At 38.9% G+C, this 19,753-nt stretch overlaps 1 protein-coding gene across 1 annotated transcript; it reads right to left on the reverse strand.

Moving 5' to 3' along the window:
* Positions 1 to 944: 944 nt before the first annotated feature.
* Positions 945 to 17,227, reverse strand: usp8 (ubiquitin specific peptidase 8). Its single transcript, XM_042492300.1, has 19 exons — positions 17,155 to 17,227; positions 16,319 to 16,499; positions 15,449 to 15,593; positions 15,251 to 15,336; positions 14,997 to 15,138; positions 14,636 to 14,678; positions 14,278 to 14,449; positions 13,062 to 13,224; positions 12,810 to 12,951; positions 11,838 to 12,103; positions 11,250 to 11,741; positions 10,061 to 10,135; positions 9,580 to 9,878; positions 8,768 to 8,989; positions 8,471 to 8,681; positions 5,149 to 5,385; positions 3,950 to 4,092; positions 3,668 to 3,800; positions 945 to 2,505 (listed from the first exon to the last, which is right to left on the reverse strand). The coding sequence occupies exons 2-19, from the start codon at positions 16,420 to 16,422 to the stop codon at positions 2,347 to 2,349; spliced, it is 3,234 nt and encodes a 1,077-aa protein (XP_042348234.1). The 5' UTR covers positions 16,423 to 16,499; positions 17,155 to 17,227; the 3' UTR covers positions 945 to 2,346.
* Positions 17,228 to 19,753: the final 2,526 nt, after the last annotated feature.

A 19,753-nucleotide genomic window follows, 5' to 3' on the forward strand; every position in this document is an offset into this window, starting at 1 on the left:
ATTTGCACGAAATGACAAGTTGTGAACAAAGCAATTCAATTCTGATCTTATCTTGTAAGCTCTCTCTTTTATACAATTTTCATGACAATTAAAACCTTTCCTTTTCTAGAACCACACAGGTCATCTGAATATGGGACACTATACAGCTCTGTGTCACAACTCCCTGACTCGGACCTGGCACTGTTTTGATGACTCAGCAGTCAGAGAGGTACGGGACAGCCTTGTGCAATCTCCAAATGCCTATGTGCTGCTCTACAGTCGCAAACCATTTCAAACACCAAAAATCAACGGACTGTGAGCTCCACAACCAGCAGGCCAAATCAATGAGGGGACTGAGTTTCAACATCCTTTTTGTTGTTTTATTGACACTTTTTCTAAAAAAAAAATATTCATCATGGGTTTGACAATGTTATAAAAGTCCAATTTTGAATTGGTGAAAACTCTTTAAACTATTTTAAATGTGGACTTGCATCAGTCAGACATCTCCAATGCTTGATTTTCTGCTGGCTTTTTCATAACTGCTCTCCAAATAAATTGAAATGCCGTGTGCTGAGTTGTGTGCCATCATTACAGCCTGTTTGAGCCTTTAAAACCTGTCTTGCACTGCATTCTGAACCCTTCGAGCCCAGAGCAAACTGGCTTGCTTTAAAGGTTGGAAAAACAGATTAATAAAATCCTACTACCGATGTCTGACCATTTTTAAGGCTTTTTAAAGATTGTTTATGACATTTTAATACAAATTGAGTTTTTTTTCCAGATTAATGACTTCAATCCCCTATAAGGCTTGTTAAGTCTCTGCACAAACCCTGGATATGACTTCACACTGGGTTATTTCCAGCAATGCCCTAAGAGGTATCAAGCACTGATTTCCAGCCCTATACATACTGTCTTTTTTGTTGCACCGTTGTAGCTGCTTACAGTTATTCAGACACAAACGCAAAACACTAATTTGAAGCAGTTTTAATAAATAGTCATATGAGTTGTTTGAGGTTAATATAATCGTTATATCTGAAACAATTCGTTTTTAGAGCATTAAGAAATAAAATCAACATGTACAAGTAGAAAGAAAACAGATTATGATTTCATGCTAGGCAATAAAACTGTACTCAGGAAGTCAAATCCTGCCGCCCCAGATCACGGGTCCATTCAGAAGAAACATCAGTACACTTTGTGCTTGCTCTTGTCAAGCAGTCAGTCAGGCAGCAAATGTTGACACTAACGCGCTCGGTTAATTTCTCATGTTTTCATATTCTCCCGGGTAAGTACTGAACACAGAAACGAAAACAATCAGATAAAACTTCTGTCCGAACCTCCTGTTACAAGCCAAGAAGGACGCCAAGTTATCCCCGTAATTTTTCCTCTAAATAGTTTTTGTGTTTGAATATAATCATGTAAAGACATAAGTGTGTTTAACTAAGAATTAATTCTACGACAGTATTCAGAGAAGCAGGCTTTTCTGTCACTGCCTGGACCGAGCGAGACGGACAAGCTCTCAGCATCAGCGTTGTTTTAATGATTTAATGATCTGAGTCAAGTATTAACGTCGGCTGTTAAACAATGTGTTCTACATAAACAACTTAAACTGATTGCATATTGTGTAAGTGCAACAACGTGGCTAATATGAACAAGCAACAATCTGAGTTCACTCCTCTCTTTGGGAGGAATTCAACACTCGTGGTCTCCGCCATCGGATCATTTTAAGCATCAGAAGGCTAAAGGGTTAAACCCCTAAAACACACAGTTTGTCTTTATGAATATGGTGATACTATGACTGCTGCTACTTTCAAGAAAAATAATAATAATTTGGTCACTTAACAGATAATCACCTTGCCCTCCATTATTTACATTTTTGAATGTGCAACATCAGCATTGGTAAGTATGTACATGCCATCTAACTGTTAACCCTGCAGCGTATACACAGCACAAGAAAGCTGATCAGTTCTGCGATACGGCCATCCGCGCTGAGAGCAACAGAAATGAGAGTGAAGAGTATCCGAACCAGCTGTCAGCCCTACAACACAACCATTGACAAGTCAGAGTAAAAGGAGCATCTGTTTAGTCACTAAATGATCAGTAATATGAACAGACGGCATGTTTTAACAGGTATAGGGTCCTCTAGTAGCTGAAGCGTTGCACAGTGTGCCTGCACCTTTCTCTCATCTGCCGCAGACGGGATCTCGTTGCCACTTGCTCGAGTGTGTCCTCGTGTGCCCGTACACGACTAGTTAACCCGAAACTACGTGCACCAGGTTCTCAGAGCTGTGATTTTGAAAAAGAAAAAAAAAACAACCTCTTTGAGCGTCACTGCTCTGGTGTAGTGTTCTCTCTTCGTCTCCTCCAGCTCCATCACAGGGTGGAATAAAACAGGATGTAGGCTGCGGAGGACTTGACGGAGGAGGTGGAGATGTCAGTCACCTCGTGGTCATCGAACTTGTACCAGCGCTGCTTGAGGGCGTTCTTACAGTAGGCTGTGTAATGGCCGCCGTCTAAACCCCCATAGTGGTTCTGGAAGTAGATAAAGAAGAAAGTTAGAAAGCTACAGCTAAATGTTTTAAGAAGTCAGTATGGCCGAAGAATTTGGGAAAAAATATCTAATTGGGATCATTTTGACTAATATTGCCATTCACGATATTGGAGGGAATACTCATTTTTGCATAATTATTGTCATTTTCACTTTAAAGTCTATTAAAATTATCCTGCTGTGAGGTATTTATGGACTGTGAACTGACAGCTTTATTAAAAGACATACAACACATAACTACATAATAATAGTAATGTCACTAAATTGTTCTTTACTACATATTGTACTGCATCTCTTGTCCTGCTTTTAATGTCTGTATTCTGAAGTACGTTCCTTGTTTCACAGCCTACTGTCTCTTAAACTCTCTTGTAACACATTTTAATTTGTCTAATTTACACATCTAATTTGTACTTTTTGTATAGACTGAACCACTTTATTGTTTACAATAACTATTGGGTTTATACATTAAATAAAATCGGGAAGAGCAAATGCTGCCTCAACTGGTTAGTGTTTGAACACCTAAAAAAAGGTCTACCTAAAAAAAAAAAATCAATATCATTTTAAGTGTACAATCACAGTGTAAATTCTAACTGCTTTTCCTTGCATACTCTGACAAAAAACAGAGCTGCTGATCTACCCTCCTGGTTAGTGTGTAAGTGGTGCAAATATTTCAAATATAGAGTTCACTTAAAATGGTAATTATTTTTTCGGTGGGTCTTTTTCAATAGGTAAAATATTTTTTGCTTCAGCCCCCATCCACAGCAGTACACTGCCTATCTGCCGGTAGATTTGGTTTATTAAAGACGGCAGCAAAACAACACAGTAGATAAAATAAGCACAGCAGATACACCAGGTAGGTTCAACCACCGTGTCTAACTTTACATCTTTAAACTCAACAGTCACGGCGGAAAATGACAACGGAAATGAACAAGTTTTCCAACTTAACAAATCTCTGTAATTAACATAAACTGCCAATTGTCTACCCGGAGGTGACTGGTGTTATAATCGCAACGTCACAGTGATTTAATCTGTAAGTGCAAACCAAACAAGCCAAAATTAAGCAAAATCAAAACCAAATACATAATTAATATTATGATTTTTTTTAATAAAAACACTTGACACAGAATTAATTTAATTTCTACTTACAGAAACTCCATAAAGGCTGTATTTCTTCAGGTTCTGTTTGGGTCCAATGACATACTGGGACAAGTCCAGAGAGTCTAGAGGGAAGTCTACAGACGTCTGCAGCTTCTGCTTCCATCGACCCTCATAGGAGAATCTGTAATTACAAACACAAAAAAAGACAGAAACATTACTCCTGATCTAAATCGTATTTCACATAGTGTGAAAAGTGACAATAACTTATCATGGTCTTATGAAAAGTGAAAAACATGGTCATTGTCTACATTATTTTGAATTACAACAAACCGTTTCAAGTGCACCAGGACAATGGGTGGGACCTTCCAGATCTCCAGTTTCTTGGTGGAGTCTCTGTGGGCTTTGCAGTGTCTGCAGAATACCTTGTTGTTGTCAGTCAGCTTCTCTTCCTTGGAGAACAGCCTCAGACAATCCTGTCAAGAAGAGGCAAACAAATTTGTCAAGTAAACAAAACAACAAAACACTTTTTGTTGGGGATATCCCGATCGGATTGGAAGGATTGGTATTGGGCCCGATCAACGCATTTTTTAATAAATTGTTTATTTTGATCGATCCTTTGTTTATGTCCGCTGTCACACAGAGAGCACAATTTGCATCAGATATTCAGGTTTTGTTGTAATGCTGCTACTCCAATAAGAAAGAACAGATTTTTTTCCATGTTCTAAGTAAGCTGCTAGACCACTTTAAGTGGAAAAAAAGAATTTTATAGTCATTTTTGGTGAACTATTTTTATTACAATGCTGTGATAAGTGGAATTGTGATTGACTTTTATTTGTTGTGACTGGTTATGTTAAAATTCGGCTATAACACAACTTTGAAGTGGAATTGTGATTTTATTGCTCATTTATAGTGTTCTCTTATTTTATTACAATGCTACACTACTGAGAACAATTTCTGAAGATACATTTGAGTTTGTATCCTTTGTTAATTCATAAAAAAACAAAGGCTGAACAAAATGGAACTGTAGTAAGAGCCATATAAAAATAATTTTACTTTGTGATTTTGTAAAAATAAAATTAAAAAACACCCTTAGGAACTGTTTGGGTGCGAGCATTTTTTGTATTGCATTGAAGAGCTATTAAACTCTCATGCATATACAGTGGATTGATTTTAATACCTTTTAAGTATCTGAAGAGTGCATTGTGCAGCTGTATTATCAAGATAAATACAGGAATCAGATCGGGACTCAGTATTGGCAGATACTGAGTCCCTGAGATATTGGTTTATGTATTCTTTTACAAGAGAAGAATCTCTGAAACTAAACTGATGGTTGACAAGGTCTGAACAGTACAGCCTTTAAAAGGTAAAAACAGGGGTACATTTTCTATATAATGTGGACTCTGCCATCCCCACACTGAACTTTATGATGTGAATTCTTGGTCACTGCCCTCACCGTAAAGGAAAATGTATTCGTTCTTACAAGCCTAAAGCTTAGCACAAAGTGTTACAACCACAGAAAACTGACAGACCTGCAGCGAGCACTTGCTGGTGGATGCCAGAGGCAGCGACAGATACATAAAGGTCTCAAATGTCCGTGATTTGCGATGGCAGGTCAGACACTGCACAGTGGACTTGAACTGCCCCTGGAAAAGCGCTACAATGATGGACTCGTTCAGCAGCTTGTGTTTGCTCCAGGCCAAGTCGGCTGCCGTCTGATCATCCAGATGGTCGTTTTCCTCCTCCTTGTAGCGCTTCCTGTTGTCCGCCTGACACCAGAGGTGGAAAAGCAACATGTTAGTACACAAGAACTACTGCAGCATTAGGTGTTAGAAAAAAACCTGCCTTCATGAATAGTGACAGAAGCTGATCTTACTTAAAATAATCTTAGGGACCGATTGCTTTGAAAAAGGAAAGTAAATATAACTAGAAATCTTAATTTATGTTTACTTTATATCTGATTGTCAAACTTGCTTGAAATTTAGCAGTATTTATTTAATTTTGTGAAGTTGTAACTTAAAAGTGGCTAGTGAAGTACCTTAGAAGTTTTCTGTTTTTGTTGTAATAGTTGCAGTATAAAACAAATCTAATAAAAATACTTGATAAAAATTACCAGTGAGTCTCTGTTTCCTTGAATTACTGCAATTTTTACTGTGTTGATCTGTTCTGTAAACACAACATCTACTGCACATCTGTCCGTCCAGGAAGAGGGATCCTGACTCAGTTCTCTTCCTGAGGTTTTTTCCCCATGAAAGTGTTTTGGGGGGAAGTTTTTTCTTATACGCTGTGAGGGTCCATTGACAGAGGAATGTCATATGCAGTAAAGCCCTCTGAGGCAAACTGTGATTTGAGATATTGGGCTTTAAAAAACACTGACTTGAAGTGATTTTTTAAATGTTAGTAACTTCAGTAAAACAACTTAGTCGGACTTAACTTGATCATCACAAAGTGTTCTGCAATAAATGTAAGTAGATCTGCAAGTTCTGTTTTGCTGACATGTTACAATACAAATAAGACTAGTTTGCAACTGGCAGAATACAGATATATAGCACAGTATAATTGATTTACTAAAGTTGCTAAAACTTAGAAAGATTTATTTAATTAAACTTGTCTTTTTAAGTAGCAACAACTTCAAAGTAAATATGACAAAATCTTAAGTAAACTTGGCAATTAGATATAAAGTAAACATAAATAAGGATTAGTATTTATATTTACTTACATTTTTCAAGGCCATCGGTTTCCTAGATTTTTTTAAGTAAAATCAACTTGTCAGATTTTACAGTGTAATGTACTCGTCATGATTACAATACTGCAACTGCAGACTGAATGTCTAGATAATTAACTTTGTATTCAACACCCCTCTGATCACTTTCAGCTTCATTAGCATGCAGCCAGATCACTCTCATTATGAAAGGTAGGAAGATATGAGAGGCAGGTTAACACTTGCTAATTAATATCTCATTAATTAGACTGATTGATTTATATATTAGTCTGGAGAGACAAAGTGGACTGGGACAGGGCCGGCCTGATGGCAGACGGGTCTGAACATCACACAAAAGGGATGTGATGAGATGGAGAGTGCCATGACATGAAAAATGCACGTAACCAGCTGTTTCAACTTAATTGGCGCATCATTCTTATAACATACAATAGCTTGACAGGTAAAATGGGGCGAGCGTATTACTTCAACTCAACCCCTGGTGGAGACAGTTGTCACAGCATCTCAAAAAGCTGCCTGTTCTCCTAAGAGTCATCTCTGACAGCCTGTGGCTTTCTTCACTAAGAAAAATGTCTTTGAAAAACAATCAGGTTTTGATGTTTTAGTGAGTCTAAAAACAGAAAAATATAAATCTCAAGCTAAGAAATTATCCGTCTTTTTTTTTTTTTTACAAAATCACCTAGTCCTTTCCCCCATTCAAATGCACATGAAGCCAGAAAAATCAGTCAATACAGGCAATGAGGCATGTCTTTGGGTCTACATGCACAGAGGTTCTGACAAGAGCATCAGACCAGACAGATGCAGAGACGCCACACTCACACTGCTGCAGGAGGATCAAGGACACACAGCTATTTACTTACTCTCTAATTTGCCATCAAAATGAAACCAGGTGAAAAAAAAACAGAAAGAAGGAAAAAATGATAAAAGACTACATTTTAATTGTTAACAGGCAAATGTGCAACAACATACAGGGGTAGTAAAAGACAAGCCATTGAAAGCCATGGTTAAAATGAATAAATTAGCTGTTATTTATTCACTTATTATTTAATTCAGGATGAGCACATTTAGATGTTTTTCTTTTCTGTTTCTTTTGCTCTCAGCAGATATCAAAAGATTCTTTGAAAGGAATATTTCACCAACAAAATGAGAGTTTTTTTTCTAACAATAAATCATGTATGATCTTGAATGTGTGAAGAAATTTGTTTTTTCTTAAAATCAGTGTTTTTCTAATGTCCTCATTGCGAAGCAGCTGCTTACTGCTGTGGCCAACGAGAAAACGCAGAAACCTACATGGCCCTATCTTGAGTCGGTGTTTGGTCCGTCCATTTGGCAACTGTAGAAATATGGCAGGCTCTGAGGACGAGGAGCTCATTCAAAGGAAACGAACACACAACAATTCTTATATTTCTTTGATTATATAAAGAAAACAAATTTATTAAATGCCCTGAACCTTCAAAAGTGATTCTATGACTGTGCTCGACTCAAAATTATGTCAGTCATTTGGCTGTTCAATACAAATAGTGTAATAGCAGCATTGAGGAATCATGGTAAACAAGCTAACGTCACTAACATACGGTCAACAGGGTACAACTTTTTTGCCGGATATCAAACAAACGCCAGAGACTGTATCGTAAAATAAGCTGTTGTGAGCTGTGAATTCACCACTTCTAAGCAGAACAGAAAAGATCTTGTTATGGTTAAGTGTCTCTCTTCCTCTGTGCCACTGCAGCACGTCCAGAGCTCCCTGACCAAAAAGCAGCGTGAACGTCAAAAGGCACCCATTCTGCAGCAAAGTCTGGGAGCCAAAACATCCCAAATAGTACACGGCACAGTGAAAAGCAACAACAACAACAACAACAACAACAACAACAACAACAACTAAGAGGTCTCCAACTGATGATTCAAATCTCTGAATTGCAAGAGGCTGCCCGACATAATACCCAGTCAATCAGTATGTTTGCCATTTTCCATGGAAGCATGCGAGAAAAACAAAGTTTTCTTCTTAAAGTTAAAGTAATACAGCAAGACTAACAAACAAATTGTCATTTTGTGGGTGAAGTATTCCTTTGAGACTTTATTTACGCCACATTGATGATTATGTGCTAAATGCTGTATGAGGTAAATGTGTGCACTACCTTGTTGAGGTCTTCGTGGAGCCCGTCCATGAGGAACAGCAGCAGCTCCTGGGAGTCCTGCTGGTCATAGCCAGCAAACTGGTCATTGATCTTGCCTATGGTGACCTTGAAGTCTCGCGGACTGATGCACTTGTACAGACCGGCCCAAAGGGCCTTCATGATGACACCAAACTCCTCTGCCACCTCCCCTTTATGGCCAAGGATGTTGTACCTGGCAGAGGAAAAGTCCAGAGAAAGAAATGTTAAACATTTGCCTCACGCATGATTCTTTGTGTTAAGTAACTCGACTCATCTGACCTGTTGATGTCCTCCAGGTAGTAATTGTTGTTGAAGTATTCAGCCATGGCAGGAGTGTTACACAGACACTGCAAGATGGAGTTCATGTAGCATGTGTTGCCCATGTTACGAAGACCAGTCAATGAAGAACCCAGTCCTCCAAATGTAGGGTTCAGGTTGCGAATTTTGGCAGCTGAAGGCCGTGCAATCTCCACTTTAGAATAAACTTTAGCACTGGGAGGTCTGCAGGACGGAGAAGCACAGTAAGAGAATACCAGTCTAGTTTATGAAAAGACTACAGGAATTCCCAGGGTTCCAACACGTTTTTAACTGATGAATTTTCAAAATGTTTTGATAATATTTACCAAGTTTTCATGACTTTATGTATGTAGTTTAAAATGGTATATAGTGTTATAGCCACACATCATTAAAGGTATTTAATGGTAGAGCAAACTGTTAGCGCTTATCTTATTACCTCTGCTTCTAAGTTAGACATTCCTGCCGCCAACTAGCTGCATTTACCACACCACCAGACCACACTGATACATAAAGATACTTAACAATGAAAAGGCTGCAGCCTTTTGGGGGGACAGAGAACCAAAGATCCAATCAATGGTCATGTACTGCAGCAGTAGATTTTGTTTTAGTTCATGTAATCTGCATGTTAGACAAGTTTTGGGATTTTTATGAACATTTTTTTTAAAAAAAAAAAAAGCCCAAACAATGTATATTCAAAACTTTTCCAAAACACTCTGTTAATTCCATAACCATTTCCAGGCAGGGACATCCCAACATCCCAAAACTGACTGACATAAAACATCCATGTGCCTTACTTGGTGCCTCTGTTGATGGGGGGTGTGACAGCAGCAGCAACAGGGGCGGTGGCCTTCTTCTGCGCCTCCTCTCTCACTTCCTGGCTGATATCAGGGGAGGAGTAGGAGCGTTTCAGTTTAGACTGTTCCCGCTCTCTGTCGCGGTTAGCGTCTGGCTCAGCTGGTCGCGGTGGTTTCTGTTTGACCATTGGTGGTGTGGAGGGTGGGGTCTGGGGAACAGTGACCTCAGGCGGGTACAGGTGGACACGGTTGGTTGGGGAGTGGTAGTATCTGTAGGTCCCCGTCACTGTGTCAAGGAACTAGCCAAAAACGGAGGGGGTGAACATGATGAGAAATAGAACATTGGGTTGAAGGTGATAATCACGCACACTGAAATAATAATTCTCAAATAAAATATATGCCTTTTAACTTTTTTTCATTTAACTTTTATCTCCAGTAACTCAAAATGACTCAATATATGTCAGATTTGAACATCTGGTACCTTCATCCAACCGTCTGGAAGGCCTGGTACACTCCTACCCATCTCCTCACTCCTGGCTCGGGTTAGAGGCTCCCTCTGTGGAATAAAGACAAACACACACTGACTTTGTATTTCTGCTAATTTAACACAGCACAGAATTACACTGCATAGGCAGTTATTGCATTTATCTACTAAACTGTTAATCATTTGAGTCTGTTATACACTTCACTCAGACTGACAATGAAACAGGTTGTCTGTGCTTAATATATGTGATAGCAAACATATCAAGAGAAATGAAAGCGAAACTTTATTTTGTACTTCTGTAAATTTAATCTAGTGGCTATATCATTTAGTGATTTGTTTAGTGCGTGGAGCAACAGTTGCAGATAACCAGCCGTCATTGGGCCACCTGTGGATTAAACATGCATTCTGTTGACAAATAACACATATGAGGCTGGTGTATAAAGGGGTGGTACCTTATTAGATGTTTTATCTTTATAAATTAATTGTCTTGAAGGGACCCCGGCCCGCATGCGCACTCACTCACTCGTGATTTTAGGATATTGGCTTGCCAGCTTTGGAAAACACTGTAGCGTGACAAGTACGTTTCAGCCTTATTGGTTTTATGTGTCGTTACATTTGGATGGGAAAAAGGCCACAGATTTAAATAACAGGCAAGCAAAGAAGTGTGAAACTCCTTCAGCTGACTGCACGCACTTATCAAACTCAGCCTTTTATCAGTTTTTCCACACAAATTGGCAACTACTACGACACTCAATTATTGCTGACACAGAGATACCACATGATACCAATGCTGTTACACTATTGGTTAAAATGCCTTGCTAGATGTGGTAACCAAATGTTATATCATGCATGGATATTAAAAAAAAAAACATTCATTTTGAGAATGAATGTTTGAAATTCACATTTTTCTTGGAAAAGCAATACTTTGCACCTTTCCAAAAGCTCTGTAGATGTTTGTTTATTTTTAATTTTCATCTACATAAAAATGTTATCAACTGGGCCTTTAAAGGACTCTGGTCCTTGTTGTGGGATCCCTGACTGCACTGGATGGTTGTATTGTGACCAGCAAAAGCTGTTAAACCTTGTTAAACATCAATGTTGTTCACGCATTTTCCCTCAAACACAAGGCTGAACTGAAACATCAAACTGCAGTGGTGATTAACGCTGAAAGAAAAGGAGGACTCACCTTAATTTCATTAACTACATGGTTGGGAGCAGGCGAGTCCAGAGACATACTCTTTGAGGGGGTGTCAGAGTTCTCTTTTCCCCTCCTCTCTTTCTCATCCCACACCCTGTCCTCTTTGTCTTCCTCTTCTTCAGCCTTCTGTCTTTCCAGTTTCTTTTTCTCCTGCGGTCCATTCTCCTCCTCTTCCTTCTTCTTCTCACTTTGCTCCTTTTCTATCCTCTCCTTCTGCTCCATCTCCCGCCTCTCCTCCTCTGCACGACGCTCCTGGTTGCGTTTCTCCTGCTCTTGCCTGGCCTTTTCCATCACTGCCACCGCCTCAGAGTGTATCTTGCTTTGTTCTTCTTTAGAAAGAGAAGTGTTGGGGATGAGGGGAGGTTTGGCTGAGCGGTCGGGGACAATCGGGCCGTTTTGAGTGGCTTCCTTCGCTGACCCATTCTGGTTGGGCTTAGGCTCATCTGACACCCGGACTGAGGGTTTCTTGGTTCGGTCAAACTGGGACGACAAAAGGACAAAACGAAAAATGAGTGATGCTGAGTCACATTTGGGGGTTCTTTATGATTTGTATAGTTATCAGGATGAATACAATACCTGTGGGAAGGCCCTGGCGGTTGCAGGTGACTGGCTGACCTTACTAAGATCTTGTCCAGGATTTGTGGAGCCTTTGACGCTGGAATCAACAACATCTGGCAACTGGTCTGTAATCATGGAAGTTTTAGACGTGGGGGGTTCTGCTGGTGTAAGTCCGTTCACCAGCACAGGAGCTGAGGGTTCAGGAGGCTCGGCTGTAACCTCAGGCTCTGGTTCAGGAGGCGTTGGAGGCTTTGGTTCCTCTAGGGATGGGTAGCTAAAGTTCACTGTTCAGAAAAACAAAGAAAGTAAATTAATTTACTGTAAGAGATAATTATTTTCTGATAAACATTAGACGAAAGAGTCCAGCTACACGAAAGACAAGATCAAACTGCAGGTCCATCTGTGTTTTTTTCTGTTTTGTTTTGTATTTTTTTTAAATGGACATGTGTTGGGATAATAGCATTTTAAAACTTAAACCAGAATTTGAATGTTTGAATTTAAACACAAAGAAACACTACTGGAAAGTCACAGAACGATATAGATTGTTTTTTAAATACTGTTATAAACAATGCAGGTTGTGAGTTAGAAAAACTGGTCATGATGTGCAATATAGTTGGTGTGGGAGCATTTGTTGTAAGAACCATTTCAGGTGAGCCATTAAAATGTGCTTTGGAAGCATGTGTGTCAAATAACAGTTTTGATTGGTTGGCTGTATATTTTAGGGTGCAGAAAAGATCAAAGCCAGAAAACACAAGCATAATGTGGGCTCAGAAACAGACTTTGTGGTCAGTATGAAATCTGGTATTTTGGTCAAAACCTGAGACAGAAGTAAGGCCACTTTATTTTACCAATGTATTGCTTTTATGATTTCATTATACAAAACAACAGCAGCTGCATTAACACAAACCCTGGAAGTAAATCATACTATGTGGCCTGATATATATGCAAAAAGCCACACCGTTATGCGCATGCTGTGCTGGTGATACTCACACTGAGGGAGGGAGCTGATGATATTCTGTCTGGGGACATGAACTTTAGCGTTGGTTGTGAACATGGGGTAAAACAACAGCCAGTTCTCGTAGCCTCCCTCCAGCACCAGCGGCTCACTTCGCAGGATGGTGATACTGTCCCACTGTGGAGTGTGCAAACATGTTACTGTAGCTCACAGGAAAATTCTGCTGTTGTTATTAACACTCTTAAGAGACACACATAAGCATGTGCACAACTCATTCACACAGTTACCTTATAAAGAGCGTCTTTGAGGCTCTGCAAGGTGGTGCCCAGTTTAAGGTCAGTGACAGAATTGAACCAGTCCAGCAGAACTATATAATCCACAAATCCCCGCCGCCTCCAATGATCCTTTGACACCTCCGGCAGCTTCACCTCAATTTGATTCACAGTGATTCTGAAAAGTCAAGACATACCAGTTCAGGAGTTCGGGTTTAGTAATTGAGTCTCTTCTCTCACTGTTTAATGGTTAATGACGCAAACAGAGAAAACCGAAAAATGTTAAAAGAATGCTTTAGCCGTAAAATGACCATTGGTATATCAGTTACTCACTGCTTATTACTTTGAATTTTTGAAGAAAACTTAATTTTTCTCGTATGCCTCCACAATAACAGTGAATCCAAAAAAGGCAAACCGACTTCATGAATTACAATAAACGGGTCCACGTTTCACAACAGAAAAACTATATAAAGACATCTGTTTAGAAATTCTCACATGACATTGTGCAGTGTAATCCAAGTCTCATTTATCCAGCTGTACACTCATTACTTCCCAAAGACATATATTTTGATAAAACCTTACCTTCTAACCATGTCAATTCAAAACAATCTCATGTAGGGCAAAGTAGCACGCCTCGGATCAGGTGTGTCTGAACTCCATTCAAGCGGCACCCATACACATACTCATGATTAGGGCACTGCATGTTGGCGGAAGGGTTTTAAATCATAATGTTTTGGTGAAAATGCATGTGTTTGGGATGTTCTGAGAATACTACTGGATAAATGAGACTTGGATTATACTGCACAAGTCGAAATTACCCGTAGGTGTGAATAAGAGCGTGAGTGGTTGTCTGTCTCTATGTGTCAGCCCTGCGACAGTGGCAACCTTGTCCAGGGTGTACCCCGCCTCTCACTCAATGACAGCTGGGTTACGCTCCAGCCCCCCGACAACCCTTACGAGGACGAGCAGTAACAATGAATGAATTAATTCATGTTTTGACATAGTTATGCTGCTGTTAAGCATGGTCCTTGTTAACTTTAATTCACAAAGAATGTTTTTTTTAGATTTCCTGTTCTCTATAGAGTTATGCAAGAAAACTAAAGTTATTCAACAAATTCTTTTAACAAAGGAAATAAGATAATAGAGATGATAAAACTGAATTACAAATTATGTATTAAATGTCAGATCAAACAAGCAGGTAAAAAGCCTGATTTTCAAACCCCTTTCTCACCCTGGGCTGATGGCCTCCTCAGGCACGCTGACACAGGTCTGACCTGGGACCTGAATGTGAGACTCCTCGAAGTCCCTGTGGCTGCGAGCATCCATGACGATTACTGTAATTGTCTGGTCCTTCATCATGTGGAAAAGTTTCTCAGCTGAGATCCCACCAGCAGGCGCTGCAGCTATCAGATAAAATCATGAAATCAACACAAGACAAAAACATGTTTAAAAAAAAGTCTAAAATTAGAAAAAAAATCATAAGACTAAACATAATGGCAGCAATTTTCTCAATTTATAGAATGATTTTCACCTCAGAAAAGACTACACAACACTGACAGACTCGTGTCGACTTGTGTTATTCTGCTCACCTTTTGAGGTCACATTCTTTACCTCATTCTGTTCTCCTTTTACCTGACACACAAACACAAAAATCATCTTGTTAAAACATTTGAACTGGTTAGACTGATTTCATTTGGACTGATGTCTTCATACATAACATAACTAATGATACAATATACCATTTCTTACAACACACTCATCTGTTTGCTTATGAAGCTAGTTATTTAATACTAGTATGATTCAAACTGTGTAAATTCAGTGAGTGTAGTAAATAAAACCAAACCATGGTCATTTATATTACAATTTATATTATAATTCTCATGAAAAATCTGGTGTTTGCCTTGTGTAAATATGTTTTAGTATGCAAATACCACAGCAGTACATCTTTACCTTTTTGCTGTCTTTTTTGTTTGCTGATGAGAATTTTGGAGAGCTTCGACCGCCATCTTTCTCTGTTATTTCCTCCCTCCTTTTCTTCTCCTCTTGTCTCTCCTTCTCCTCAAGCTTTTTTCGAACCTCAACTTCCTCATACCTGTTTGAAATGTAAAGATTAGCCCAGTAAAGTTGGAGAAAAATACAGATGTCCCATCTTGCAGCTTATGCATTAACACTGTGTGTACAATCAGACAACCAAAGCCTCTAACCTGAGTTTAAGGCTGTCAGAGAGCTTCTCAGCTTCTTCAATGGCTTTCTTAAAGCTGTTTGGCCCGAGCATGGTCATGTAATACTCCTTTATACGTGGGAAAAGACAAGAGTTACACAGAAAAAACAAGCTCCAATTTTTGATACATTTCCATGAAAAGTCTTATAAAAAATTATAATTTTAAAGTAATTAACAATACCGGTTGCTGCCTGAAGTCTGTTCTTTTCTTGATGATGTCATATACTGTTAAATACTTCATGTACAGCACATAAGCTTTCTCCTCATCTCTGTCAAGGCGACACTCCTCTGCCGCCTTGAAGATTTTGCAGGCACTCTGAACATAGCTGCAACACAGCAAATATAGAAAATCACTGTGTGATTGCAATATCTTGGTTAAAGTTTGACTAGACTAGCATGTTATCCCAATCTCTTTCCCCTCACTTAGAGAGAAATTCACACTTCCTCTTTGTGTCTGCAGTTGTGGACAAAGTACACAACTCTTACTTGAGTCAAGGCATCAATACTCCTGGTCAAATATTACTCCAACTGAAGTGAAAGTTGCTGAGTCAAATTATTACTTGAGTTAAAATACCAGAGTAGTTCCTTTTAAAAAATACTTTTTCAAATTACTTTTTAGACAGAAAATCTCAAAGCATTGTTGTCACTATACATTTACAGAACATAATTACTCTAAAACAATCCACTGAATGACAATGACATGCTTGTAAAACCTGTAAAATGAAAAGCTTGTTTAACATGCTGCAAAGCCTGTAGAAATGCCCAAATTCTCATAGGCCGTGAAGATGAGCAAAGTATTTAAAACGCTAAAAATCATTCTTCATCTCAAAAATATCAAACATGGACTTGAAGTTTTGTGTTGGAGTTTTTCCAAATTCTAAAATTTCGACAGAAATATTTTCATTTTTATTGTGAATGCATATCAGTTAATAATAAATCCGTCCACCCCTAAATACAGAAACACCACTTTGACAAACACACCAAATGCAGAACTGCATGATCACAGACTATGGACTTTTAAATTTTGGAAAAGAAACAAAACCTAACTGACCTTCTGGTGCTGGTCTTGTCCGGTTTGATTTCAGCCTTTTTGTTGAGATCACCCAGAGATGTGGACAGATATAGCTCTTTGACATCGGTGGAAACTGCAGGCATTTTCGCGGGTGTGTTCAGTCACAGCTCACAGGCAGGCAGGGCAACCAGTCAGTGCTGCACACAAGCTCTGAACATCTCTGGAAAAGTGTTTGTGTAAGCGAAATAAAGTAAACACACTCTGCCTCCAAAACATCCAACTACAGCGGCTCCTAACTCTGTTGTTGAGTAACGTTAGCTGAGCTGCTATCGCCATAAAACAGTTAACTGAGTTTTCACTGGCTGTCATTTAAAAATGGCCACAGTTAAGCGGAAACATGACATGTCGATGTAAAATTACATTTAGATATCCCATATGAGAGGCTGTTGCTCTCATGGTTAGCGCATTAGCCAACTTTAGGATGTCAACATAGACGACAACAAGTAATAGTTTTGTGGCTTACGTTAGCCGCTATCATATGAATTGCTGGGCAGCTAACGGACATCAAAAATGACATTATTACACGTAGAGCAAAAAAAACCCCACTGTTTAACTATATACACCCTAAAGATTGTCGATCTAATGTTAACTTAGTTTTGTCACCTTCAGAGTTATCCAGCTAGCTATGTTAGTTAGCATGCGACGCTATAAGCTCACGCAGTTAACAGCTAAACGTTTGGCTAGCCTGTCTAGCTTATTTAACCACGGCTGTAATCACACACAGCGGTAACGGTGAAAGAGATGCCCTGTGGTAATTATTCCGACACATATATAAAGGCCGATTGTTTATAAGACACTGTTAACTGTGATTTTACCTCTTTCTGGTCCGTTGTTTTCACTTTAGCTACTTTTTGACAACTGATTCCCGATTCCTGTTCCGCCTCTTCTTCCTCCTTCTTCTTCTCTGATTTTTGCGGCAGCTGCTATCCTTAATGTTGCATTACCGCCACCTCGTGGAATTTTATTTTCTGCTTCTTTGACCACTTTCTCTTGACTTGTCCCACCTTTTCAGCACCCCAAACTCTCAAATCTCCCAAATCCCTTTTATTAATGTATAATAGCAGCCCTGACGTTTTAGAGCTCAGTGAACATGCCCTCTACGACACATATTCCCTGCAGTCTGTGCTATAATAACCCACTGAATGTTTCAGATTCTGTTCATTGTTCATAGAACCTGTCAGGTGTGCTCCTGCAGTGTGTTCAAACTGCTGTGTCCCATAATAGTGGTGTCCAAACTTTTTTGAATGAGGGAAGATTTGTTAACCCTTTTGCTGTGGCCACCCAGTGGTGTAATGTGACAAAGTAATAATACTTTGTTATAGTTCTTAAGTATTTTTTGGGAGTATATGTAGGATACTTTACTTGGCTTTTCATATTTCTGCCAATGTTCACTTTTACTTTACTACATTTTCTACATAAAATGTATGCTTTAACTAAAGCACTTTTCCCCTATGCATCTTACTTACAACAAAATAGAGTAGGGCGAGATATGTGAAGGAACAAAGTATGAGTGCTGCTATAGTACCTGGAGTATACTGCAGGTTCAGAGATCAACATTACAAAGAAAGTACAATTTTTATAAGCAAACCTCAATTGAATTCAGTAATATTCTACCTTAAATCTTAACTGAAATTACAGTGGTGTGTTATAGTGAAGCAAAATTGCTTTCACCATAAAGCAACATTTTTAAGCTCATATCTAGCTCTTGTTTACCTTTTTGCATCTTCATTCACAGCCTCATAAAGAGTGAGTGTGTCGTTTCTGCTCCTATTCATGTCAATCTGGCCAAATCCTCTTTCTATGAATTGTTTCTGATTTTTGTTTTGAAATATCACCCTAGTGTTTGTTGTCTTTTGTGACAAGCTGATGTCATGTTGATATTTTCGGCTAATTTGAATAAAAGCAACAAAAAAGGATCCATCAGGAGGCACTTTGACTTTGATGTTATGTCAATCACGCAATCATAGGCCTAGTTAAATCTGCTTTCATCAGGCTCGGACTCTCAGATGTAAAGGCCCACAAGGAGCACAATAGTCACAGTGTGCTCAGCTTCATATCACATAACATTTACTTGAGTGTATTGTGCTGTGCACACACACACACACACACACACACACACACACACACACACACACGCACACTTACTATTACTAGTCATTGCCTGCCACTGGGCTTCCTGCCTTCAGTGGGATCAAACATCTGTAACAGTTATTGCTAAGATTAAAAGAACTTGTGGGTTTAAAGGTCCAGTGTGTGACATTAAGAGGAATGTATGGAAAAATGGTATATTCAGAACAATGTTTTCATTAGTGAATATTCATTTAAAAAAAAAAAAGATGAGTTGTACAGTATTTTTGCTACCTTAAAATGAGACATTTATATCTACATACAGCATCGGAGGCAGAATCCTGTTCATCCCTCTGAAAGTTGCTAAGTGGCGCATTAAGCAACTGCAACTGCATATAAAATAGATGAGCTACTCTACTACAGAGTCTACAATGTGTTTCTACAGTAGCCCAGAATGCACAAACCAAAAACTGGCTAAGGGGGAAATTCACATTTTCACATTTTGGCCCTGGCCACCTTAGTTCTCCTTAAAACTTGGCACATGAGAGAAGTTTCAGTTCTGCAGCCACATCAATAGATGCTACTAAATTCTTAAAACTAGACCTTTAAACTCAACTTTGGTTGCGTGGATTTACAAGAATAAATGTTAAAATTCAGGTTTTGTGGAAAACAAACATACCATCCGTGTTTTAAATGTAATTAGTTTCAATCAATCAATTTTTTGGTTCCTTTTGAAATCATATGATACAATTCCAGTAAAACGCAATATGGTCAGTTTCTTTAAAAGAGTGTTATAATGAATAACATGGCAATCCTTAACTATTCTCTTTGTCTTATGGTTTAATGGCAAACTTGGGATTAACTCACAACAGTTTGAACACTGTAACAGATTTGGTGAATCATTTTTGGCAAAATGTGCGCAAACCAAAACCAAAACTGTCTTTTGTAACATTCTGCTGTATGAATCCAATCTGAATTTTTACAGGTGCTGGACAGAAAAAAAGAGAGAGAGAAAAGACTGTGTCTGATTAATTACCTGTAAGTTGTGTTGATAAATAATACACAGTGTGCAAATTGTCCCTGAAAAAAAAAAGTAAGTTCATTAAATCTGATATTTTGATATTAATACAGATTTTAAATGGCTTAGATTGCCATCTTCTGGTGCTTTATATGTTTTGTTGACTCTATGAATTGCCTCTCACCATTGTCTCTATAACAAAGGTGAGTGCTTAGTGTGTTTGAATTATGACTCGATTTGCGTCGAACCATTAGCTTCCCCAGAGAGCCGGATGAGGGCGAGCACAATGCACAGTAAACAGCATGGTGTGTGAACAGTCCAGGTGCTGC

Source organism: Plectropomus leopardus, chromosome 1 (genome assembly GCF_008729295.1).
Source record: "Plectropomus leopardus isolate mb chromosome 1, YSFRI_Pleo_2.0, whole genome shotgun sequence".
Lineage (NCBI taxonomy): Eukaryota > Metazoa > Chordata > Actinopteri > Perciformes > Serranidae > Plectropomus > Plectropomus leopardus.

Bases quoted from the DNA above. Each gene is read 5' to 3' on its own strand.
- usp8 (XM_042492300.1), bottom strand. From the start codon at position 16,422: ATGCCTGCAGTTTCCACCGATGTCAAAGAGCTATATCTGTCCACATCT. The intron at 4,093-5,148 runs GTCTGTCAGTTT...TCTTCTTGACAG, and splicing joins CCAGCAAGTGCTCGCTGCAG to GATTGTCTGAGGCTGTTCTC. The intron at 3,801-3,949 runs GTTTGTTGTAAT...TTGTAATTACAG, and splicing joins GTCCTGGTGCACTTGAAACG to ATTCTCCTATGAGGGTCGAT.